General features: G+C 53.6%; 9 protein-coding genes across 9 annotated transcripts; 2 read left to right on the forward strand and 7 right to left on the reverse strand.

The window, feature by feature from the left end:
• Positions 1 to 1,521: 1,521 nt before the first annotated feature.
• J4E88_003022 (uncharacterized protein) lies at positions 1,522 to 2,003 on the reverse strand (the record flags this gene model as incomplete). Its single annotated transcript, XM_049396677.1, has 2 exons — positions 1,522 to 1,733; positions 1,781 to 2,003. 2 exons carry the CDS (start codon positions 2,001 to 2,003, stop codon positions 1,522 to 1,524), a joined length of 435 nt encoding a protein of 144 aa, XP_049258025.1.
• A 1,260-nt stretch (positions 2,004 to 3,263) lies between these two features.
• Positions 3,264 to 4,009, reverse strand: J4E88_003023 (uncharacterized protein; the record flags this gene model as incomplete). The annotated part of the gene is made up of 3 exons (XM_049396678.1): positions 3,264 to 3,721; positions 3,772 to 3,961; positions 4,004 to 4,009. The coding sequence occupies 3 exons, from the start codon at positions 4,007 to 4,009 to the stop codon at positions 3,264 to 3,266; spliced, it is 654 nt and encodes a 217-aa protein (XP_049258026.1).
• Positions 4,010 to 4,447: 438 nt separating this feature from the next.
• Positions 4,448 to 5,928, forward strand: J4E88_003024 (uncharacterized protein; the record flags this gene model as incomplete). The annotated part of the gene is made up of 2 exons (XM_049396679.1): positions 4,448 to 5,597; positions 5,720 to 5,928. 2 exons carry the CDS (start codon positions 4,448 to 4,450, stop codon positions 5,926 to 5,928), a joined length of 1,359 nt encoding a protein of 452 aa, XP_049258027.1.
• A 218-nt stretch (positions 5,929 to 6,146) lies between these two features.
• On the reverse strand, positions 6,147 to 6,878 carry CYP3_1 (Peptidyl-prolyl cis-trans isomerase H; the record flags this gene model as incomplete). Its single annotated transcript, XM_049396680.1, has 2 exons — positions 6,147 to 6,354; positions 6,412 to 6,878. 2 exons carry the CDS (start codon positions 6,876 to 6,878, stop codon positions 6,147 to 6,149), a joined length of 675 nt encoding a protein of 224 aa, XP_049258028.1.
• A 402-nt stretch (positions 6,879 to 7,280) lies between these two features.
• J4E88_003026 (uncharacterized protein) lies at positions 7,281 to 7,912 on the reverse strand (the record flags this gene model as incomplete). Its single annotated transcript, XM_049396681.1, has 2 exons — positions 7,281 to 7,540; positions 7,597 to 7,912. 2 exons carry the CDS (start codon positions 7,910 to 7,912, stop codon positions 7,281 to 7,283), a joined length of 576 nt encoding a protein of 191 aa, XP_049258029.1.
• Positions 7,913 to 8,404: 492 nt separating this feature from the next.
• J4E88_003027 (uncharacterized protein) lies at positions 8,405 to 9,889 on the reverse strand (the record flags this gene model as incomplete). Its single annotated transcript, XM_049396682.1, has 1 exon — positions 8,405 to 9,889. The coding sequence occupies one exon, from the start codon at positions 9,887 to 9,889 to the stop codon at positions 8,405 to 8,407; it is 1,485 nt and encodes a 494-aa protein (XP_049258030.1).
• A 1,447-nt stretch (positions 9,890 to 11,336) lies between these two features.
• On the reverse strand, positions 11,337 to 12,364 carry J4E88_003028 (uncharacterized protein; the record flags this gene model as incomplete). Its single annotated transcript, XM_049396683.1, has 2 exons — positions 11,337 to 12,281; positions 12,359 to 12,364. The coding sequence occupies 2 exons, from the start codon at positions 12,362 to 12,364 to the stop codon at positions 11,337 to 11,339; spliced, it is 951 nt and encodes a 316-aa protein (XP_049258031.1).
• A 299-nt stretch (positions 12,365 to 12,663) lies between these two features.
• On the reverse strand, positions 12,664 to 14,703 carry J4E88_003029 (uncharacterized protein; the record flags this gene model as incomplete). Its single annotated transcript, XM_049396684.1, has 2 exons — positions 12,664 to 13,142; positions 13,491 to 14,703. The coding sequence occupies 2 exons, from the start codon at positions 14,701 to 14,703 to the stop codon at positions 12,664 to 12,666; spliced, it is 1,692 nt and encodes a 563-aa protein (XP_049258032.1).
• Positions 14,704 to 15,065: 362 nt separating this feature from the next.
• On the forward strand, positions 15,066 to 17,753 carry J4E88_003030 (uncharacterized protein; the record flags this gene model as incomplete). Its single annotated transcript, XM_049396685.1, has 3 exons — positions 15,066 to 15,242; positions 15,298 to 16,963; positions 17,014 to 17,753. The coding sequence occupies 3 exons, from the start codon at positions 15,066 to 15,068 to the stop codon at positions 17,751 to 17,753; spliced, it is 2,583 nt and encodes an 860-aa protein (XP_049258033.1).
• Between the last annotated feature and the right edge of the window lie 1,685 nt (positions 17,754 to 19,438).

A 19,438-nucleotide genomic window follows, 5' to 3' on the forward strand; every position in this document is an offset into this window, starting at 1 on the left:
CGTAACAGCGGCAGCTCGCAGGTCGTCTAGCCAGACTTCGACGTCTTTCCGTAAGCCGATGTCTCAGCCATTGACCCAGACGATCTTCGTCTTCCTGATGGTCTTCTTTGTCTTCGTGGACTTGATCGCTCCTGTGGCAGCTCTGGACAACCGGATATCGCCGATGACGCCCCAAGCACAGGATACCCACGATGCCTCCATCACGACCACTTCGCCTCGATTTTCTATCGGAATGCTTTGGGGTCCCTTATGCGCGATGGGGATCGGCATTTCCGCGTCTATCTCAACCATGATGGGTAAAATGCTCTGCCCGTTGATGGGCGCGACAGGTGTACTCTGGTTCGTACTGCGCAATAGCGAGGGGATCCCGCCCGTCTTCGTTTGGATGTAAGTATCCCCACCCAAGTTCTCTGTTATACTTTACTGATTGCTTCGGACAGAATCTTCGGCATTTGGTCCACCGTCACCATGATCTACCTTCACTCTCAAGCTCGTCGAGTCAAGCTTGGCAAATTGTGAGCGCCACCAATCGAAAATACAACAAGAACTATACTAACGACTGGCCAGATATATACCGGTAGTATTAGTACTTGACATCGTGTGCCTCGTCCTTGTTGCGCCCGTGCAGAAAGCCTCTACACAGGATGCGCTCATCGCTGCCATTCCTCCCTGCACTTCCTTCGCTGCCTACGTTGTGGCGTTCCTGTCCGAGCCTGATCGCGGACAGCCTGTACCGGATTCTGCCGTTTGATTCGTTTTCCTTACCTACATAGGTAGCATCGATCTCGTTGTGTAAAAGATCTCGACTACCTAGGTATGGCGACGGAGCATCGGGTGGCGTTAAATTCTTTTTTGTTTGGGCAGGCTTGTTCTCACATTTGGATCATTGTCCAGCGTTCTATCTCTTACTTTTAAAGTCCCTGTTACATGGACAGGCTAAAATAAAATACAATAGGCGATACGTTATTATACTGACCTCACCAACTGATGTGCGTTGCGCCTTGATAACATGATGCACATGTTCTGGTCTTTACGCATATGAACACTCAGAGATCACGTGCTACATAGCCCTCACAGTCTTCTCAATGTGTGCCAGGTGAGACCAGATGTGTGGGCGGGACACCCATCACGTTCGGAGAAGTAGTAAGTGATGCGCAGGGCAGTTCACATCCTAGAGTAAAAGTACGAGGAAGGGATAGCCGCTTAAGCTCGGCCGCATCTGTAATAACACTAAATATCTTGGTTGCGTTACATGTAATCGCATGAAGAGTTACAAGACATGTTGAACCGTGCTTCGGTGGGATGGAAGCGAGTGGAGCAAAGCCAACAACCAACTGTTCCTTCTTCGATAGCTACGCAAAAAGACCTGTAGTATATCATGAAACGACGTGACCAATGAAGCCAGAACGCGCGCACCCAATAGATCTCTGATCTGCCCAATATCCGCCAAGTACTCCCATGACTCCACGCTGTGTGTTCAGATGTATAAAGATTCGCAACACTGCTCCCTTTCTAAGACACTCAAGCAGAGAAGTGACCACCCGAAGAGTCCTGCCCCGGGTTCGCCTGCTCGTAATTGAAGTGCTTAACGAAGCGGTAGTATGCCGAAGCAAGTAACGCGCCGAGTAGAGGACCAACCCAGTAGATCCAGTGGTATCCGACGAACGATGCTGAAGCAACAGCTGGACCGAAACTGCGCGCGGGGTTGAGCGATCCGCCAGTGAAGTATACACCTAGTAATTGTCAGCTCAGTATCCCAAAAGCGAAACGGAGAACGTACCGCCCATCATGGCTACAAACAGCGCCAGTCCGATGCCTATGGGTGCAAGAAATGTTGATTTGCTCTTCTCCGCAGCTAGCATGAGCACGACGAAGACGAGTTCGGCGGTCATGAACATTTCGATAAAAACTCCTTGGGCGACGGAAGTATCCTGAGACAGCGAAGTATTGACAGCACTAATGTCTCCAGGAAACATGGCTTGGACGATTCCACCCGCGCACATGCATGCGAGTAGCTGGGCGGGAACGAGAAACAGGGATCGGATGAAGGGGAGTTGACCGGCAACTACCATGCCCACGGTAACCTGGGGGTATGTTAGTATCATCGACATTTCAACGCGTATCCTGGAGGATACTGGGAGGATACATACCGCCGGATTGAACAACCCCCCACTGATGCGAAAGAACGCCCAAACATTAACCAGCAAACTGAACCCATACACCAAAGCAATGAAGATATTCTGCTGACTGCTAGCAAACCCATTCAGAATCGACCGATCACTTGCTTGGTTGATGATCATGAGCTGACCGGCAAAAGCAAAGTAGAGAAACATGAATGTGCCAACAAACTCTCCACTCGCTGCGACGAGGTGCCCTTCTAAACTGCTGAGGTGTTTCTTGGGTTCCGGTGCGGGTACGTCGTAGTCCGATTCATTGCGTGGGAGGGGACTGCTGTTTTCGCTTTGGCTTTGGCTTCTTTGGTGGCTGCGGGAACGGTGCGGTGGGGGTTTGGGCTCGCGGTAGGTGTTCATGCGTGGCATTGTGGTTCGATGAAGTCGGATTAAAGATTACTGGGGATGGGTATACTGACAAAGGTATTCGCAAAACAGAGCATAGAGAACAGTGATGAGGGACGACAGTTACGACATGGACGCCTCAGTTGGGGAAACCCGACCTAAAAGACGAACTAAAAGGAATTACCGGCCGCCGTTATACCATAGCGGTCAATCATTCGGATTGACGGGTTTGTCATAGCCAACGGCACGGCGACGGCAGCATGACGATTGTGACGGAAGATGCACGTCAAGGGTCCACATATAGTCCGAACCATTAACTGTGGGGATCATCGCTTGTGAACGGCAAACTTCAGCCACGGCTGACTGGAGATAAGTCTTTTGTTAAGGCAGCACGGGGGATGATAGGTTTCGAAGTGTTGGAAGAGCAAGAATATGCCGTTGCACACGGCTGAAGCCACGACTAGCCTGACGTTGGTGGCTGTTACAGATGTCATGACGATGATCTGTGATTGGTACTAGGGACATGCCTGTCTGGAGGCTGAGATGTTGAACGAACGAAAGTGACTCCGCGGAAAGAAGCTCTGGAGATCTCGACGGCGCACGGGAGCTAAGAATGTCGAGAGGCTTGAAAGTCGGCCTAGTCGCCAATCTTGTTTTGTGTTGCGCTACACATCTATTTGAGTATGGACAAGCGGATACGAGTATGACAGCCTCGTACCGTGGTAATATATACAGAGATTTTAGATCTCACCTGCTTTTCTTACCCTGGACTTGGAACGTTTGCCGTTTCCTTCGGTCTTCCCAGCGTGCCCAGCCAGAATCAACGAGATCTTCTTGTACTACGAGATCTCGCACGCGCAACGTCCTCAAGACCCACGTCTCGAGAGCCCAATTTATCCAGCCGGCTTTCCGCAGGAAGGTTGTGAAGCCGAACCAAGCTAGAGCGAAGAGGGCTCCGGCGGCACATCCGACGACAACCTGCTTTGGTGTATGGTAGCTCAAGTATATCCTGCTTGCTGCTACAGCTCCTGCGCAAACCATTGCTAGAAGCGAAAGGAGGACGCGACCGCCGAAGGAGAAGGGGGTGTGGGTTTCGGTCGGGTGTGGGACGTGCCGAAAGAGGAGAAACAGGCCTAGGGTGACGGAGAAGAAGGAGACGAACTGGGCATGGGAGGAGGGCATTCCGTAGCCCTTTCCATGCATTTCTGTAAAATTATCAGTATTACATTCACATGATATACTTTGCGAACGTTACCCCGCGGCCGCTCTTCTTTGATGTATCTCTTCAGAACCCAGTTGAGCGCTTCACACGCCATTTGGCCTGCGAACATGAGGAATATCTCAATCTCGCGATTTGACCATATCAGCGTCGCATAGACGACGCAGAGTCCCTGGGGCACAAGCGCAAGCCATGCGCAGAGGTAGGAGACGCGGTCGGCGGGATTCTGGGTGGATTAGCAGCGGCTCTGGCTGTCAGTAGATGAGACCAACATAGTGGACATGCGTCAAGGACAGCGACGCAAGCGGAGGGGCCTCCATAGCAACTTCACGTGGGAGGTGCAGCGTGTCAAGAGTGAAGGGTGCGCATGCCGTGTCCATGACGGCGCAATCCCGGCGGTACCCTGCCGGCCTTGGCATGCGAGATGCCTCGGTGATGGGATTGTGCTGCATACATGCTCGCATCTGCTGCTACGGCCTGGCTCTTGAAAGCCTCTATGGAATCGCAGTGATTGCAGCCAGCGCCTGACTCACAATGGGCCTCTTCAAGGGGGCTTTTGCCTTTATGCGCTATCGATAGAAGAGAGTCGCCACGCCCTTTTCACACTTTGTTGCGACCGCATTCGACTTATCTCCGCCCTCTCTCCGCCGCCGCCACTTTCATATACAACCCGCTCGCCGATAGAAACGCGGCATTCCTAACATCTGCCGCTATGACCGAGTTCAACCTGGAAGACGAGCGCGCCGAAGAGCTCAGCACGCTGCAGTCCATCTACCCGGAGCTGGTCATCAACGATAGCGATCCGTACTCGGCCACTCTCGAACTGCTCGTCGCACCCGCCAAGCCTCTACCTATCACCTTTGAGCCACAGCAAGATGTCGAACGACTCCCATACCTCCCTCCGCTGCGCCTCGAAATTATACTGCCTGCCGAATATCCCGAACATCTACCGCCTGTAATTCGACTGTCGACTTCGCCTTCATGGATCCACGAGGATCTGCAGGCCCGACTGACAACCGAAGCCAAGACACTCTGGGAGGAATATGGCGGGGGCTCTATACTCTTCTCGTATATCAGCTCTCTCCAAGAACAGGCTGAGAATGCCTTTGGCTTGGAAGACCTCACACTACCGTCGTCCATGCAGAAGGAGCTGGTTGACTATAGTCGGCGGATGAAGAAGGAACTGTTTGACAAAGACACATTCGATTGTGGAGTCTGTCTCGAGCCGAAGAAGGGATCCGCGTGCTATCGCATGGCCCGCTGTAGCCATGTCTTCTGCATCAACTGCCTCCAGGAATACTACGACAGCTGTATAACAGAGGGAAACGTCAACAACATCAAATGCATGTCCACGGAGTGCGGTAGTAGTGGGAAGAAGAAAGACCGGCTACTGTCACCCAAGGAACTCTTACAAATCCCTATATCCCGCGACCAGGTCGAGCGATACGCGAAGATTAAGCGGAAGAAGAAGATCGAATCCGACCCGAACATCGTATATTGTCCGCGCAAATGGTGTCAAGGCGCTATGCGGTCAGATAAATACCCCAAGATTACAGACGTTACTCAGATGGACGATTCGGACTCTGAAGCAGACGACGAGGGCCCAGCTCAACCACAAGAGACCGAGATTGAAAGCGGCCCGGAAAAGCGTGGCGTTGGTGTACGAGGCATGGAGCGGTTGCAAGTCTGCGAAGATTGCACTCTCGCTTTCTGTGTTATCTGCCTAGCATCGTGGCACGGAGACTTCGTACGCTGCGAGCCACGCAATGTCACAGAGCTCACCGAAGACGACCAGGCATCGCTCAACTTCATCATGAAGAACACGACACCATGCCCGTACTGCTCTGTACCCTGCCAGAAAGGTTACGGCTGCAATCATATGGTAAGTTCCGACCCTCATAAAATGCACGTGGCACACATACTGACTTCGTATCTCTGCAGACCTGCGCGCAGTGCCAAACACATTTCTGCTATATCTGTTCAGCATGGCTCAATCCGGACCACCCCTACCACCACTTCAACGAACCCAAGTTTAAGAGCTGCTTTCGGCGCCTCATGGACGGAGTCGAAGGCGATATGGACCAAGGCGGGCGACAGTGGGGTGGTAGGAGGGGCGCTGAGCAGCTGGCGGAGTTCTGGGAGGAGGAAGCTATGCGGATCCAGATGGCGGAGCTGGGCGAGCTGGTGCAATAGCAGGAGTGTCTTGTACAGGGAAAGAACTGAACAGGTGCGCTGCAGTGTACATTAGTATAAGAATGAATAATAACACCCTGAAGCAATGTAAAGTTTAGGTGAACTATAGTTGCACTGTGTTGCAAAGATGTATTACATTATCATTACGGTTCCATCGACTGGAAACCTATGTACCGCGAATCGACCTGCTTTTATTACCTCCACGCACTCGTCAACTCCTAGGCCAATGGCTTTGCGCCTGACAGCTGCCCTGATCCAGCGATAACGACATCGCTCAACGGTTTGTCACCGGGCCCAGTCCTCGTCGCCTCAATTTTCCTTATGACATCCATACCATCCAACACCTCGCCGAATACGACATGCTTGCGATCAAGATGCGGCGTCGCCGCCGTCAGAATGAAGAACTGAGAACCGTTGGTGTTGGGCCTGTGGAAAACAAATTAGCAACTCCCCTCTAAACAGTCGTCAGGAGAAGTAACCTACCCAGAGTTCGCCATACTCAACAGCCCAGGATGCGTATGCCTCAATTCAAAATTCTCATCATCAAACGAATCGCCCCCAAAGATACTCGCACTGCCCGTACCATCGCCGTTCATGAAATCGCCTCCCTGAATCATAAAGTTGGGAATAACACGATGGAAAGTGCTGCCCTTGTACCCGCCGCCGCGCTTCGCCTCGCCCGTGCAGAACTGGCGGAAGTTCTCTGATGTCGCGGGTACAACGTCGAGGAACAACTCCATTTGCACGCGGCCGGCTGGCTTGCCGCCGATGGCAATGTCGAAGTAGACAATGGGGTTGTCGGGGGAGCGGCGCGGTTTTACGGTTGGACCTTCATTGGCGACGGGGATGTTTTGTTGGGTTTGCGCGATTGAGGCTGCGTTTTGGGACTGCGAGGGTCGTGCCATTTCGGTTGACTCGCCCGCTTTCTCTTTGCTGCCGCAGATGCCCATTGTGAGGAATTTCGCTGGGGGGGTTGTCGTGGGGCGAGTGTAACGTGGATGTGTTGTTAATTTAGCAAGAGTGGTGATGTGCAGCAGGGAAGTCTGGAGATCACAGAGCCCGAAAAGTTGGGGCTGAGGCTGACAATGGATGATGGCATGGAGCGCTACGGGAGAGCTAGCGGCATCTAGACTGTGGAGGAGAAACAAGGTTGGTGGGCGATCACTTTGATACGTCATCGGTGGCATGTTTACTTTTTCCGCATGTGCAGGTGCAGACGCAGACGCAGGCGGATACATGGGGCACGTGTTTGTATTGATACGGACGTGACTTCCTACGGAACGCGCATGCGTGGCACCGATCATAAACGGACATTACACCGCTATACATCACCTGGGATTCAACCCTGCCCTTCACACGACCGCGTTTACAGTGTAGAACACAATGGTATCCTGGATAACCTTGTGGATGTTCGCCGCTGCCGCAATGCCCTCGTCCAACTTCGGCTTGGGCGTAGCGAGGTTGAAGTTCTTCGCTGCTGCCGCGCTGAACGTATCGTGGTCGAATTCCAACAGGGCCAGACTGGCGATGACCACGGCTGAGAAACCGTTCGCCTTGAACACAGGCTCTTTCTCTTGGAGGTGCTTGGTCGCGTTCGGGATGCTAGTGTTGACTATTCACGGCGAGTGTTAGCATATTATCCGTGCCAAAGGGACCGCGATAACACACCAGTCGCTACCACCGTGTTGATGAGATCGGTAGTATCCTTGATAGAGAACGGCGGCAGAGCCAGGGTTGCTCGTCGGAACCCTTCACGGTTTACTTCGTGGATCTTTGCTACGCCCGCGAGCACTTCTTTGCCTTCGACAAAGGCGGTCTCGAAGGAGCCACCCTGGAAAGCTTGTACTTTCTGATCGAGCTCGAGAACAGCGCTGTGGATGTTGACCACTGACTGAATCACATCCTGTGCCGTAGGCAGGATTTCCGCAACTGGCGCGCAGAAAGCGATGGCGGGGAGGAGAAGGAGGGGAAGTGAGAAGTGCATGATGTCGATGAGTATCTTGCGATTGAATCAATGGCCTGAAGCGGGTATGAGATGGTAAGAGCGAAACACGAGTCAGAATGATGCTGAGGTGATAAAAAAGCAAATACAACATCCTACGGCTTCCTATTATACACAAACCTCATGGTGTACGGTGGAGCCGAGGCTCACCGTGACATGTCGATCTGGCGTCAAGGTAAGCAATTCGCAGGTTAGCAGCCCCGGCTACTGAAAGTATATTCCGCGCGGGCCTGTCGATCACGAACACCTTTCCCCGGATATGGCGCTGGGAACTAAGAACCTAGACTCTTGCTCTCCGGCGACCCAAAACATGACATGACCCCGTCTTGCTGAAAAGAGTATCCCATTTGCTTTACTAAGGATGTCCGGAGACAGGAGTAGGGTTATAATTACAGATTTGAACGGCAAGATCACGATGTAACCCCTCCACTACCACTACCACCACCATGACTACTACCCCGATCCTCGCAAGTCTCAATACCCCATACCCATAATCTCCTTAGCAACCCGCTCTCCACTCCGGATAGCTCCGTCCATATACCCAGTCCAATACGGACTCGTCTCCGTGCCCGCAAAATGCAACCCCTCGGCTCTCATCGTCAGCGCCTGACCATACTTTGTGAGGACATTGGGCGGAGCAACCGCCACAGGTCCTCCTCTGGACCACTCCTCCAAGTCCCAGCGTTGCAACACAAACTCCGTGTTGGTCTTTGCTTCCTCGCCGAAATACCGCACGTAGTCTGACAGGATCTTCTCTTCGCACTGGGCCGGGGTGAGGGCGTCGAGCGCGCGCATCTCGTCGCCGAGGAGGAAGCCGAGGAGGGCGCCGAATTTGGTGTCTTCGGGTGTGGAGTCGAAGGTTACGCGTGTGGAACCGTTGTCGGAGATGACTTGGGCGTTTAGGCCTTCGGTTTTGCGCCAGAAGGGCGTGGAGTAAATGGGAATGCCTTTTCCGATGGACGGCATTTTCATTGCTTGGTTGAGCTGTTGGCGGGCGGTGGGGAGGGCGGGCGAGAAAGTGATTTGACGGAGGAGGGGCGGCGCCATGGCGAGGACGACTTGCTTTGCGTGGACGGCGCCTGCTCGGGAGACTACTTTGTAGCCGTGAGATGTCTTGGTGACGGTTGATACGGCGGCGTTCATGACGATGTGTTCATGTCCGACCTTCTCGGCAAGACGCTCTGGGATGAGACCGGTTCCGCCTACGACTCGCTTCTCTTGAGCTCCGCCTTGGATGCCAATCAGTCGAGCCAGTGTTCCAACGTTGGTCTCGTTTCCGCCTGCTGCAATGTATGCGACGACGTAGAGTACAGAGAGCTCTCGCGGCTCCGCAGCCCAGATGGCCTTGCTGGCTGAGGTCAAGACGAAGGCGGCGTCCGCGTGGGGTGCTGCCTGATCGATGTACTGCTGGAACGTCATGCTGTCAAGCTCCTTAGCCTTGGGATGCGTCCAGGGTGCACTCGTGTTGACTTCAGCTGCCCAGTCGTCCAGTTGCTTTTGCGCACTGGCAACCAGAGGAAGAGACGCCATGTCCACTGGCGGTGAACCACCCAGAGCCGGGTCTGGAGTATAAGCTGTTCGTGTGCCGTTCCTCCACAAGATGGATTTCCCTTCGCTATACGTGTCGAATGTCTGGAGTCCCAAGCCGGAAATCATCTCCAGTACTTTGTCTTGCGTTGGGCCGACGAACTCGGCGCCCACTTCCGTGACGCCGCCATTCTTCAGTGGGTGGTTGTAGACCTTGCCGCCGACGCGGTCTCTAGCTTCGAGAACGATGACGGATTTGCCGCCGTGGAGAAGGTCTCGCGCTGCTGTCAAACCGGAAAGTCCTGCGCCTATCACGGCAACGTCGACGGATTCGGGGACTGCCGTCGCAAATGCGTAGCTCGAAAGGTAGGAGGAGAGCAGGAGGAGCATAGCACCCTTCCCGTTCCGGGGAGAAATGAACTGAGAATGCATGCTGGCGGTAACGATTGTGGTGGAGATTTGGAAGCTGAGATGTTCGTTGGTGGTGTCTTAACATCGATGAGCAGCTTCCTCATATATACTGACTACCCCATGTCTACGCGTGCAGGTATTCTTGAACCTATCCATGAGGCCTGAATCCCAGCCGTGGAAGTATGTCAGCGTCCGAATCCGACCAGAAGGGCCGTTACCTTCTGACTGTCAGTACATGCTCAGCCGTGTGTTACCTTGCTAGCACACAAGGTCCTACCTGTTCGAAATAGGTTGTTCGCAAGGACAGCGCAATCAAGTAAGTGGTCAGCATAGCTGACTCGATTCAGTAGTGAGGCTTCTATATTCCGTTCTACTTGCTATGCCTAAGAAAGGTAAGTAACTTTCCCGTTAATCTACAATTCGTCGGCTTCGGACCGGTGATGTTTCCGAAGCGGAGTGTGTACCCCCAATCCCTGTGATTTCTGGAGTTGTCAGCTCGTGGCTGGATTTTGTGGAACCTGACATGCCCTCTAAGCCGCCTCTTCCTTTGTCATCGGCTCGAATGGGAAAGTCTTAAACTAATCAACCGCATGTCGTGCGATGGTGCGGTGCAAAGTCCGGCTGGCTACCACGAGGAAACTCGTAGATTGGGTATTATGGCGAACACTCTAGGTAAAGATACCCGCTACCTTGTACCTTGTTGTTATGAATGGGTAGTGGTCGCTACTTTTGCTATGGTACCTTGTGAATATGGTCGTAGAATGAAGATCCTTCCTACAGTCGTTGTGTCCGTCATGTTGAAATTAGCGCGCACTTTTACTTCATTCACTCCCGCGTCCTCCTACTTGGAGAGATGTGTTGTGTATCGCCAGCCCACCAGAGTCCGTCTTGCGAAACTACATTCGCACACTGTTGATCGTTAGAGTTGCCGTCATGATCCACGCATACTCATCTTGATCAATACTGACGGGTCGGTCCTTCTACGGCCCAAGACTTCCGAGCCCTCCGAAACCTCCATTCATCTCGGGCCGGCTAGCGATGGAATCCGAAACCCGAAGGCAGAAAGTTAGACAGTCGATGTTTTTTTGATGAGTGAGTTTGCCGTCGATGATCGCTGACGATGGGGGCTCAGAGGTAGACAGACGTAAGCTGGGCTAATCCTGTTAGATTAGGTAGCCTAGCGTAGCCGAGCAAGGAGAGAGATGGAAAGCGTAACCTCTTGGATATTGGTGAATTTGTGCTAGATAATGGTTTTGTCGCCATCGTAAAATCCCCATATAGAGCAAAGTCTTGCTGCTACCCTAGATGTGATGTCCAAATAGTGCACTATCCCAGCCTCTAACCAGTGTGCACTCACTCCGTGGTCGTAGACTCTCGCGGAGCATGATGACCCTGAAAAGCTGATACATCGAGAAGCTACTGAGCATGCACCTCAAATTGTGCTCATCCCAGCGCACTGCTCACCATCCTAGACACCGATCAGACACGCGTTGTCATTTCCCTTAACCTCCGTCTCGAGCTCTTGCACCCATTCGTCAATAACTTTACCAAAAGGGTTGGGCTTTCGTCTGACGGTTTTGATCGTGCACCGATAACCCAGCTCTCGTAGACGTAGAAAGGCAGGACGTGTGAGAACAAGGAATGCTCTTAACGCTGCCATCGGATCTTCGCCGAACCCACATCTCACGCTGAGATCTATCTGCGTCGCTTCCTTGAGTGAGAACAAGCTGTCGAGAGCTTCCATTAGGCTCTTTTGCCAATGTGAGTCTATTTCTCCTCTCCAATAGCTGATTTGAACTTCGAAGGCGAACTTCGTGATCATCTCACGAGGTCGCAGCCTGGCCCCAAAACGATCGTTGTTGAGCAACGTGTTTAGCCATTCGGCCGGCCATCCTTCGCAGATCCAGTCTGCCCACATGTTGAAGGTGCTATTTCGATACCAGGCTTCCATAAGCTCTTGAGCTACTCCGGGACTGATGATGTTGTCTCGCCAATAACGTTCAGGGCAAAGCCAGTCGTCCTGTGAGCGAGGTTGTGGCGCAAAGTATAGATCGTAATCGAAATACTTGGGATTTACGTGGTCGACTACGTGCAGTAGATCTGATTCTGCGCAAGGATAGCAAGGCCGAAGGGTGATATCGAGTTGGTGTGGGGTCAGGTACTCGTAGACCATATCGCGGATTTCACGTGGCAGTGTCGTGTACATGGCAGGTCCGATAATGCGACATACTGCGATGTTGTACAGCTCGGTAGCTTTCCCAAACTCCTCGATGAAGTCTCGTGCTAGGCCCAAGTTCGACTTGATGAGGTCCATGGTGGGCGCTGGAGAACCGTCGGCTTCTGCGATGACGTGGATGAGATCTTGGAGGCCGTCATGGCGACCGACAAGTTGTTGGATATCGTCGAGCGTGTCCTTCTTCCGTTCAAGTCGCAACAACCTGGAGGGAATTAGTATCATTCACCAATTGCATCTCACTCTTGATAACTTACCTGCATAGTTCCTCCCAGCACTTCACTGTCTCGTACGATTCAACCATGTATGGTGGGCGTGCCATGATGGTGTTGCAATTTACAGGTAGTAGAGAACTGCAGAGTTGGATTATTCAGAGTCGACAAGGCAAGAGCGCGGGCACGGCCACTGGAGTAAGACAGAGGTGACGATTGTAGCGCACGGACCTGGAGCGCGTGTTCACGTGGACGCTCCTCATGGATTCCAAGGTTCTAGGGCAAACAAGGGCATACAACAATCAGGGTCGTGTCTCAAAAAGCATACGATGAATTCCCACTCTTTACGCTTATGATCTTGCAAGCTTCTCCAATGCGTCTCCATCCACACGCAAGCCTACCCATGCCGTCTTCCTTTGCGCCCCTATGATCTCGCTCTCGTAGAACTTCAGACTGGGCTCATTCCAGTCCAGGCAGCTCCATTCGAGCCTCCTGCCTCCGACCTTGAGCACCTCTCCAGCGAGCTCCTTAAGAAGTCTCTTGCCATAGCCCTTCTTCCTGTAGCTTTCCTTGACGAAGAGGTCTTCCAAGTAGATGCCTGGCACGCCTGTCCATGTGCTGTAGTTGTAGTAGTATAGAGCCATACCTGCTACCGTGCCGTCGGGGTCGCTGAGGAGGAGTGTACGGGCGAAGCCTTCGGAAAAGGTCGATGTGGAAGGATCGTAGTGTGCGAGGGTGCGCGTGAGGATTTCTTCAGTTGAGTCAACCTTGTCACTGGCGTTTTCGTAGAGCGCAAGCTCTTTGATAAGGGCTAGGATGGTAGGAACATCTGCACAGGCTGTCAGTAGGCTTCTACTGTTGGCTGGGGATACCCTACCTTCACGGGTCGCGTGGCGAATTGTTGCGCTTGAAGATGCCATTGTGCTTGTCAAAACGTTGCTCAATGCACTGTGGTCAAGGTAGGTTGCGGGGTGCTGCCTACTTTATGTACATGTAAGGCGCGCCCTACTAACCGCGTTCCAAGTTTGTGGGGTACGTATGTACTGAGTGCCCCGCCTCCAGGGCTACGACACTTCCCGTTTTTGTCCTCTCGCGGCAGCACGTTTCCTCTTCCATTCATCCAATTCCCTGCGTATTGGGTGCTCCTCTGGAAGCCGTTCGGCAAAGAAGGGAAAACGCATATATTCGCCCTCGGCATTCCGTGGCTGGACATGTTGTGATTTCTCCAGCAGATGCTTCTTGGGCGTCTTCGGGATCTTGCCTGTAGCATCAACACCCGCAAAGAGCGTTTCATCTGTAGGGACGTTGTAGAGGCTGGGTTTGATGTACTTCATAGGTTCGCCCCAGATTGCTTTCCATCGCTTCTGCTCGTCGTCATACTCGACCTTGCAGCAGAGCATGAGGAGCTTTGTATACATGCGCTTCATGAACCTAGGGTTGATGGAATGCGGTCGCTGCACGCCTGCAGGCATGTCTGCCCTGCTGGGCTTGTCTAAGGCAATGCCTGCTTCTACTGCGTGGACGAAGAAGTGGTCTTCTATGACTGGCTCAGCACTCAATACTGAAGCGCGGCCTCTCCGTCTGACCAAATCGATCTTTCGGTCCCCAACAACCATGGCATGCATATTGTCCCACTCTTCGGTCGGTAATGGAGGAAGTAATCTCGTCATAGTCTCGGCATACCAGCGTCGGACGTTGTTGACCGCGCGCTTGATCGGCATGGGTCGCTCCCAGGCATTGTTGATAGGCGTCTTCATGGCTGGACGCTTGATCCCTCGATGTATGGAGATGCCCTTCTGGTACTGCGATTTGAGGACGGTGCGCAATCGGGAGTAGCGGCTAGAGACGTTGATGGTATACTCGGTCTTGGAGGCGGCTTTGGGCGCATCGAAATACTGCAGATAGCGCTTATTGCTGTAATAGAGCTTCTGCAGCGGTGCCTGCCCTGGCTCGACGGGCGTTGCGAGTGCGCCGCCGTCCATGATGCGGTCTGGCGTTAGCAATCTCTCTAGCAATATGTACTTCCTCCTTCCCATGCGCCCATAGGCGAAGAACAGGACCTTCTGCAGACATGGTATCTCGCCCAGGTTGGCCCGCCGCAGGAAGTTCAGGCCCTTTTGCCCTTTCCTGAGCATTGGTCGTGTGCGCTCATTGATGATCGCTATCTGCCGCCTCTTGAAGCTCCTGTGCCTGTACCTCTCAACGGCCTGGACGTCGAAGGAAGCCGTCGCATTTTGCTTGGGCTGGTACGCCTTGAATCGGCTGACGATGTAGCGGCGGAAGTAGGTGCGGGCTGTCGCATCGGGCAGGTACGACGCCTCACGCAGCAGGGCACGCAGCAGATGGACTGGCCGCAGACGTGACGCGCTCTGCTGGACTGGCGTAGGCATGCGGGAGACGAGACGGAAGGTGGCAGACGAGTCGTGGCCGTGCTCTGGGCAAGGAAACTGGGGCGGCGGCTGATTGGCCGCGACGCGTAGACGCGACCTCTGGAATCTCCACTCCTCTAGAGTCTCCACGAGCGACGGCACATTCACCCCCCGCCCACCCGCATATCAACATCGAGTCCTGATACGGCGCATATCGCCTATCGCCCATCACACCCTCCACCGAGGCTTCCGCTTACGGCCCACGGCTGCGCACCCCGACTGCACCTGCCCACGTTGCGCCCAGCCTCTGTCCGCGCCTGCCCCCATGATCGTTTGACCCGTACAGTCACCATCACCACGCCCGCCAGCACTGCGCTGACATAATGCAAGTCGCGCGCACGTCGCTATCCTTTCCCGCAGGTTCGCCGCCCCAGTCGGCCATGTACGCCAACTCTCCCCACAGCCAGGGACTCATGGCCGCGCCCGCTGGCTTCAACCGGTCCTTTTCCGACATGAACGGCTACCAGCAGCACGCCATGGAGAAGCCCCAGATATACACCGTAGGCACCACAACCACCGCATTTGCGCAGTCGCACCAAGTCGCTGACAATCTAGGCTGTTTACTCGGGCGTCTCTGTCTACGAAATGGAAGTCAATCGGGTCGCTGTTATGCGCCGACGCTCTGACGGCTGGCTCAATGCCACCCAGATCCTCAAGGTGGCTGGCGTTGACAAAGGAAAGCGCACCAAGGTCCTCGAGAAGGAGATACTGAACGGCGAACACGAAAAGGTCCAGGGCGGCTACGGCAAGTACCAGGGCACATGGATCTGCTACCGCCGCGGCAGAGAGTTTTGTCGCCAGTACGGTGTCGAGGATGTCTTGCGCCCGCTGCTGGACTACGACGTCAGCGTCGATGGCAACCAGGGACAGGGCCAGGGCATCGAGACGCCCACCAAAGAGCAGGCCATGGCAGCAAACAGGAAGCGCTTCTACACCCAGAGCATGGACGGCCGCACTACTAGCCAGAGTGTCGGCGGTACCTTTTTCAGCAACATCTCCTCGACAGCCACCAGCGCACTTGCCGCCATGAACAAGGTCGCGCGACTAAATTCACCCGCACCGCGACCCGCATCCTCCTCGCAGGGCCGGAGAAGCATGGCACGGCCGTCACAAGGTCCCCTCGCCAGCCAAGAATCGTTCCGCACAAGCAGCCAGCAAAGCGTAGCATCGGAGCGTAGTTTCAGCGGGCAGAACGGACACACCGACTCAGCCTATGGCACAGGCCTTGAAGACCCGCAAGAGCCGCCAAGGAAGCGCATGCGAACATCCCAAGATGAATCCTACTCACAACCCAACGGCGCAGACATGTCCATGCGCGATCTTGGCTCGCCGACAGAACCAAGCGAGAGCTTCTATCAACACCAGACAGGACAGCGCATTGCACTTCCCGATGGCGAAGTTCCCTCAGCCCTGCCACCTCTACCGCACCCCGACACCAAGCACAACGAAGAGAAGCAAGCCATGCTTACGGATCTATTCGCGGATCAGACTAGGACAGACTTCACGAATCATCCAGCCATTCTTCACCTCTCTGGCGCAGATCTAGACATGCCAATTGACAACACCTCAAATACAGCTCTACATTGGGCCGCGACACTGGCCCGAGTTTCGTTGATGAGGCTATTGGTTTCCAAAGGAGCGAACATGTTCAGAGGAAATGCCTCAGGTCAAACACCACTAATGAGTGCAGTCTCCGTCAACAACAGCCTGGACCACAGCTGCTTCCCAGAAACGCTCGAGATCCTGGCGCCACTTATCGAACTCCGCGACTCCCAGGGACGGACGATACTGCATCACATCGCGGTGACCTGTGCCATAAAAGGGCGTGCGGCCTCCAGCAAGTACTACCTCGAGGCACTTCTTGAGTATCTCGTACGCAGCAACATTGGCGCCAACCAGGTGCCTTCTTTCCACGACACCAGCAACTACCCGAAACCAATAGGATTGATGAGGTTTATGCAAGAGATGGTCAACGCACGCGACAAAGCCGGCAATACAGCCCTCAACCTAGCAGCAAGGATAGGCAATCGCAACATTATCTCTCAGCTCATGGAAGTTCAGGCGGATCCGACCATACCCAATCACAAAGGCACGAGACCGATCGACTTTGGTGTTGGCAGCGATCTCGGCGACGGCGAAGTCATAATCGCCGCAAACAGCCCCAGCAAGGGCAAGGCGCCCTTGAGCAAGGTCGAAGAGACCAGCCGAGAGATACAACCCTGTAAGTTTGAATTCGTATCTATTACGAGAATCCCGCTAATACGATCACAGTGATGAACGGTATCCTCCAGTCTGCTTCAATGCAGTTCACGCAAGAAGCGCGTCTGAAACAAGACACCATAGATCAAACAAACGAGCTGATCACCCAACTATCTACTCAACAGAAGCAGGAGCAACAAAGGCTAGAGTCACTACGTGCTCGGTTACGTTTACGACAAGATCGCGCTAAGCGGATATCGAATCTGAAGCGTTGGCTTGAGCCACAACGGCATATGCTTTCTGTCAATGCAGGGGACATCGATTTGCACGAGAAGAAGAGGATAGGATACGCCGATGCGGAAGGTGCTGGCATGCTCATCAAGGAAGACGACTTGCCTTACGAGCTCCGGCAAGCAGGCGACCATCTGGATTGCCGCGCATCAGATGGAGCCCCCTATCTGTCGACAACCATTCCACTGGATCCCGCAACGCTCAAACAGGTATCGCATCAGCCACAATATCAGGCCTATGCAGTCCAGCAACTCCCCGCCGCCTCCGTCCTCCAACAACGACTACACACCTACACGAACGCGAACGGTGCACTACTCAAGCGGAGTAAGATGCTGAAGGAGAAGGACGGGCAGCTGGAGATGATGTACCGCAAGGTCGTCAGTCTATGCACAAAGGTAGAAGAGAACAGGATTGAAGAGTGTCTCGAAGGCCTGGTGGCGGCTCTGGATAGCGAAGAAGGCGAGGGTGTGGAGGTTGGCCGTGTCAGGGAGTTTCTGAGGAAAGTCGAGGGCGTTGAGTAAGAGTTGTCAACGATTGACACAAGCCGTTGGTTTAGCCAACGATGGATCTGGACTTTGCGACGCACACTGATGGTCATGCCGGCGAGCGGACGTTCTGGCGTTGAGGGGTATCAGGATGGGACGGTTATAAACTTGCTTGCCTAGGCATGTATTGTAGCGCTTCAGTGCGGTCATCCTATTGGCGTATTATCTGGATTCAGTCCGAGAGGCGAATGCCACGAGTTCGCGTAACGCCCTGGTCAATATTATAATACTTTACGACTTTTACGCCTTATCGTTGTTGGCGATTGCGTAAGCCCAGGCAGCAGTCTGAGCCAAGTGGAATGACTCTGTCTCGATGCGCTAGACACATGCAGGTGGAAGCGAGCCGCCACTGCCAGCCGTGTACAAGTAAACCTCAGCGCCTTGAACGCTCCTACCTTCCTACACCACAATTACTGCCAAGCGTCATGAACACTCACCTCACCGATCAGCCTTTCCGCCTTCTTGATCTACCACGCGAGCTGCGAGACAATGTCTACGAATTTGCGCTAGGCTTCGATAGCTGTCGAACAGCTCCCTGTACTATCCACGAATACTCAAACCTGCATGCGAGGGCACCCATAGTAAAGCGGCGACGTCTTGGCACTAATATACTCCTCGCAAACAAGCAGATCTATGATGAAGCAAAGCCTTTCCTGTCAAACAGTGACATTTTCGTGTGCGTCGAGGTTCAGAATGCCAATATACAAGACTGGTTCCACGGGCCCAGCCAACCGATCCACATCTTTTCCATAAGCCACACTGGTGGCTGCATACCTGAGCCGCACCCCAGTTTGAGCGAAGAAGAGCCAAAGGTCTTCCCGCATTGTGAGATGCACCTCGTCTTTCAGCTCGGCCGGTTTCTTCAATCCTCTCGCTCCTCTCGCTCCTTGACAACCAGGATGGTGATGCTGTTGTCGGACCTGAGCGAGTTCTGCAAGAGATTGGAGACTGAAAGGATGTACCATGGCTGCATGAAAGCACCAGATATGGGGGTGGAGTTACGCGTCATACTGAACGCAGGTACGAACACTGATGAGCAAGGAAATTGCGAGGTTCCTTCACGGCGTATACAAGAACAGCTATTACAACCCATACGAGATGGCATCCGTCGCTGCGCCCGTCTCAAGATTGAAGGCTGCACCCATGAGGATCTTCTACAAGACACGATGCAAATCGTCAAACAACCACACTGGCCCGATGCTCATGTTCTCCTCACTGAGCTTTCGATACACAGAGAACGCGCCGATGACGCTAAGCATGCCCAGAATGACTTGGGTTGCGTAGCCGCCTGCACAAAAGGTATCAGCGTAATCGACCGTCTATCCAATCACCATACGCATTTCGATGGAGGACGTCTCCCTCCATACATTCGCGCCGTTTTGGGCGAAGTAAAAGAATACTCCTATCACTTCCACATCAATATCGCCCGCTGCCTACTCACCCAGCTCAACCAGGTCTCCCTTCCAGAAAATGCCCGTCGAAGAAGTCCGGAGGAGCTATTTGAGGAGCTATCTACCATCTACGCAGATGTAGACCACGTCCTCCAATACATTGTGCAAGGCGAATTCCACAAACCCGGCAGAGAACCTGGAGTTAACTGGTTTCCCACCTTCACTTACCGACCCTGCTGTTTTCCGTGCCAGGAGTCATACTACCTACTC

Source organism: Alternaria novae-zelandiae, assembly GCF_023758075.1.
Source record: "Alternaria novae-zelandiae strain BMP 2774 chromosome Unknown scaffold_4, whole genome shotgun sequence".
Taxonomy (NCBI): domain Eukaryota; kingdom Fungi; phylum Ascomycota; class Dothideomycetes; order Pleosporales; family Pleosporaceae; genus Alternaria; species Alternaria novae-zelandiae.